The sequence below is a fragment of the Nicotiana attenuata genome, chromosome 5 (assembly GCF_001879085.1).
Source record: "Nicotiana attenuata strain UT chromosome 5, NIATTr2, whole genome shotgun sequence".
Classification (NCBI taxonomy): domain Eukaryota; kingdom Viridiplantae; phylum Streptophyta; class Magnoliopsida; order Solanales; family Solanaceae; genus Nicotiana; species Nicotiana attenuata.
In genome coordinates this window covers 16316749-16322151 of record NC_031993.1, presented here as the reverse complement: position 1 = coordinate 16322151, position 5403 = coordinate 16316749, and the positions used below count along the sequence as shown (strand labels likewise).

Sequence of the window (5403 nt, the reverse complement as noted above, 5' to 3'; positions counted from 1 at the left end):
CATCCAAATCCGACTCTGAAACAATATTCAAAACCCATTTATTCACCTTAGAAAAGTTTTGAGAAAAATTGCCAATTTCTCTTTTCGATTTATCAATCAAATGCCAAAATCAAAGGTGGAATCATGAATAATAATCAAAACCGAGTCAAGAACACATACCCCAATCCAAGTAGTATAAATTTTCTCAAAACATGCCCAAATCCGAGCTCCCAATCTCAAAATATGATAAAATAAACTCAAATTTCAAAAATATAAACTTATACTCGCGATCGCGAGACCCACTTCGCAATCACGATGAACAAAATGAACACTGCTAGAAATACCCTACACGTTCGCATCCCTAATCTCGCGAATGTGGTGACCCCAAATACCAGACCTCTACGAACGCGTCCCTTCCAATGAGAACGCAAAGAAAACATCCCCCATCCCCCACGATAAACCGCGACTGCGAACTATCTCTGCGAACGCGATTGTCAAACCACTTAATCTCCGCGAATGCGATCCTCCAATCGCGAACACGAAGAGGAACAACACTCAACTCCAACTTACTCATTATGCTCGGTTCTTCCTCTTGCGACCACGTAGAAGGAAAACATAACTAGAAGATCAGAGAAAAACTAGCAATGAAACCATGAGAGAAAATAGTCTGAGACCACCCGGAAACTTACCCCAGCCCCTCGGGACCCCGTCCGAACATACTAACAAGCCCCAAAATATAATACATACCTACTCGAGGCCTCAAATCACATATAACAACATCAAACCACGAATTGCACCTCAAATAAAGCTTAATGAACTATTTCAAATTTTCAAATTCCAAACATAATTCGAACACGTATAAACAACTCGGAATCGCTTCAAATTTTTCACACACAAGTTCCAAATGACATAACGAATCTATCCAAACTCCAAAAATAACAATCTAAACCCGACAACATCGAAGTCAGCTCTGGTCTAACCTATGAACTTTCCAAACCTTCAAATTACCGACTTTCACCAATTAGAGCCAAAACCTTCTAGGAACATCCAAATACAAATCCGGACATATGGTCAAGTCAAAAATTACCATCCGAAACTAACGGAACCATCAAAACTTTAATCCAAGGTAAATTATACAAAAGTCCAACTTGGTCAACTCTTTCAACTTAATGTTTCTAAAATGAGAATCGTTTTTCCAAATCAATCACGGACCACTCGAAAACCAAAATCGACCATACACGCAAGTCATAATACATCATATGAAGCTACTCAAAATCTCAAAATACCGAAAGAAATGTTGATGCTCAAAACAACTAGTCAAATCGATGCAAAAAAAACGAACAACATTTCGCTAAGGACCTTCATGCCCTTATTCTTTTTTATGTTGTTACTTACTTCCTTTTTAAATTTTTATTTGTTTATTTAACAAAGACTCCTAGACCTTATTACATTAGGTGTAAAATCCGATGCGTGTAAGTTATTGCCATCAAAAGCTTACCTAATAAATGACTTGATTGTGTTAAACATTTTTCGAATTAAAAAGGTATTACTAGTTGTGATCTTCTGAATAAGTTTTTGATGTTTCTTTAAATGTTTATATAAATAAATTTTAACTGCCAAGTGATTGCTGTGTAATATGTTTGAATATTCTATTGGTTCCAAGTGATTGCTGAACAAGTGGATGTTACCACCATACATTCAGCCCTGTACTTTGTTAGATAATTGTGGACATTTTGTTTAGTGCCAATATATTGCTTAACGTGCACATGATATTTTCCTTTGCTTGGTATTGTTATTATATTTATTCACCTTACTTGCTTTTGCTAATCCTTAGCTTTTTCTCCAACACCTTGGTGCAACACTAGATCCTATCAATCAATTACAACAGTAATTTTCAATTTTTTCCCCTCAAGTTATTTAATAAAATTATCTAGTAACAGTAAACTGTGTCTACCAATGATTAGCCTAAGTGATATCCAAAATTAAGAGAATTGGATAGACGGTCTAAGATAAAAATGCGAGGAGAATGTTAGGATTTTGATAGAGTAATAGCCCTTAATTTTATAGGATTAGCATTACCGTCTGTCTATTCGTATAATTTTACAAGTCGTCGGATCTGGTACCGTTTGCAGCAATCCAACCATGTCAAACTACTCTATATATTTTACAATTATATAAAGATCTTTCAAGTTAATATGATAAATAAAAGAAAAAGTATTTAACTTGATTTCCGTAGGCTGCTGCTAATAAAACTAGTGTATCTATTAGGTGTTGATTTTATAAATAAACATTTATGTCTATGCAAAAAATATCTCAACAATCATAGAAAATATTAGGGATAATATAGTAAGATTAAGTCATGGCCTACTGAGTTTTCAAGTCAGCAATTACAATCTATCTCTTTATCAAAGCAGCAAATTACCAACTTCTTTGGACGGTCCAACAGTTTTTTTATATTCATTCTTCATGGAAAAGATTTTATTGACCTGTTCAGGTTTGTGACAAAATCCTAAGAATGACAGAATGTTTGCTACTTCTGTGCTCTTGAGGTCTCCTACATCATCAATTACAAGGATAATCCGTGGTTGCGTGTGATCCATTGTTGCAGCTTTTACACCTTCAGCTTAACAACCATCAAACAGTCAATCCAGATGGAGTAACCACTTCCGGGGACATTAAATTAACAAACTCATGCCAAATACAACATAAGTTTAAAATGCGTCGGAAATAGCACCCTACGGTGTGGCCTAGCGGTTGAAAACCACGGAAACCAAAGTTCAAATTCCAGCAAAGACAAAAAAGCTAGATGATTTGTGCTGGTCAGAGGGGGCAGGTAATAATCCTTAAGTAGCTCCTCGTGAATCAGGACATACCAACATCAGATTAGTCGGCCTTGTACCCCTTTCAAGACTTCACCAGATCACCTTCTATAAGGCTTTAGGTGATAATTTTCAAACTCTGAACCAAAAGTTATTGATTCCTCATCAAGCCTTTTCTTTAACCTTCTCCACGTTCTCAACATATTGGATTGTATTAAGCCTCTATAAAGTGTCTCAAAGGTTACCTTATGTGGCAGATATCCTTTTTCTATCATTTCCATAAAGAATTCGCAGGCCGTTTTCCATTTTTGTTTCTCGCAAAATCCATGAACCAACAATGTGTATGAGTCCAAATCAGGCCCTGCTCCAGAAGCCTTCATATCTTCCCAAATATCTCTGGCCAACCCTATTCGACCCAATTTCAATAACATCCCCAACAATATATTATACGTACTCACGTTAGGTGGACAGAGGGAACCCTGCCTCATTTTCTCGTATAACCTCAATGCACCATCGACATCCTTTCTCCCTTTGTACTCTTTAAAGAAGCAATTGTAAGTTGCGGATGTGGGAGTCACCCCATTAGAAACCATTAGCTCGAGTAAAAGCTCAGCATCTTCAATCCTACCACAAGAGCAGAGGCACTTGATGACTGAGCTATATGTCACAATATTGGGGCATATCCCTTTGCGTCTCATAATCCTTAATTTATCAAGCAATAACTCCGGCTTATGAGCCCGGCTATAGACATGAAGGAGTACAGAATAGCTGGTCACATCCGGTTCCACACCTCGTTCAGTCATATCATCAAACAGCTTCTCTGCTTCCCTAATTACCTTCTCAAACCTTCCCTCAGGATGCAAACTTGCTCTCCTGCAAATCCCATTCAACAACACATTGTAACTCACCACGTTCGGATCAATTCCCTTCTCCAACATCTCCCCTAGAAACCTCCTAGCCATGTCTATATTCTTCACCTTACACCAACCATATATTAGAATGGTATAAATCTTACAATTGAGCTCCAATCTCCACTTCTCCTTATTGAACACTTCAGTAGCCACTTTAACATATCCATATTTACAAAGGGTATCAAGAAGATAACAAAAATACGACTTCCACACTTGCTCTTCACTTTCTTCATCCATAAATATATGCATTTCACTGAATGCCCGAATGGCTTGACGGGTCAAACCAGCAGAAATAAGCCTACGGATCAACAAATAGAAAGTAGTAAAGTTGGGTTTAATGCACTTCTGGTCCATTTGGATAATAAGCTGCCACGCAACATCGAACTGGTGGACTTTGCATAGAATGTCGATGAGGAGATTAAAAGTGGTGGAGTCGAGGGAGTAACTGGGATGGAACTGGGAATACTGGAAGAAGGAGAGGGCAATTTTGGAAGAGTGTTTTAGGCGGAGGAGGGTTTGATGGACAAGGAAAGGGGTGAGAGAAATGCCGTGGAGCTGAAGAGAGGATTCCATGGCGTGAAATGGGTTGTGGTGTTGGAGGAGCACTTGGGAAATCAAGTCGGCGTCGTTTGAGGGTTCCAATTGCGGCAGTGAGGGCCTTGGATCGACTGGCTGGAGGTGCTGGAGTTCTGAAGAACACAAGAAGCGGAGGAAATGGAGAGAAGTGACGAGGGTTTTGGTTTTGGGGAAGAAGAGACAACGGGAACCCAATCGAACGAGCATTTCGAACAGGAAGATAGCATAAACCTTGAAATGGACCACTCGCACAGAGTCCTCTTCACGGTTAAAACGGCCAGTTAAAATACATGGTTCTAATTTATGCTCCCCATATACACCTCTCTTTTTTCTTTTCTTTTCTTTTTGCAGAATTAACTCAAATAGCCAGTCCTATTCTTTTCTCTTAAGTTCCTTTTGGAACATCTCATGTTGAGACGTCTGCACCTCTTTCTATTTTGAGACGACCACAGGTTCCACCAATCCTGCTCTATCCAGTTTGAGGCCGCATACCCATTCACTTAAATTAAAAATAGCCGGTGAAAGTATAATATATATACATAATTTATATATTATATGTGTATAATTTTGTATGATCAATGTATAACCTATATATAATCTATGTATATGGCTAGAAAAAAGTAAATAATGAATATGATCGGCTATTTGCGTAAAGATTCTTCTTTTTTTCCTTCCCTAGTATTAGTATTGGGTAGTCCACTAATCAGATCCAACCCCGATAATTGTGTGCGGTAAAATTAGTTAGTGACAGTTGGACAAATAAGAAAGTGACACTTGTAACTGAAGATTACACTCTAATGTACTGCACTTTAATTGAGTTTGAGCTTTAATCGCTAGTGTTTTGCACTAATTGTGTATTTTACGCCTTGTAAGAGTGATTCCGAGCTATGTAGATATTATAGAATGAATTGAAGTGATTTGGAGCTTTGAAGTCTGAGTAAAAGACCAAGGAATCAAGCCGGGATCGTGTTCGGGGATCAACGGATGATAGTCAAGAACGAAACGAAAAATCGAGCGGGCGTACGGCGCATTATCTAGTAAAATGCATATAACTTTTCGCTCAGAACTCCGTTTGGGCTCCATAATGTATCGTTGGAAAGATATTTGAAAGGGCTACA

At 38.2% G+C, this 5403-nt stretch overlaps 1 protein-coding gene across 1 annotated transcript; it reads right to left on the bottom strand.

Moving 5' to 3' along the window:
- On the bottom strand, positions 2443-4587 carry LOC109225401 (pentatricopeptide repeat-containing protein At2g13420, mitochondrial-like). The gene has a single exon (XM_019390049.1). It carries the CDS (start codon positions 4490-4492, stop codon positions 2900-2902), a length of 1593 nt encoding a protein of 530 aa, XP_019245594.1. The 5' UTR covers positions 4493-4587; the 3' UTR covers positions 2443-2899.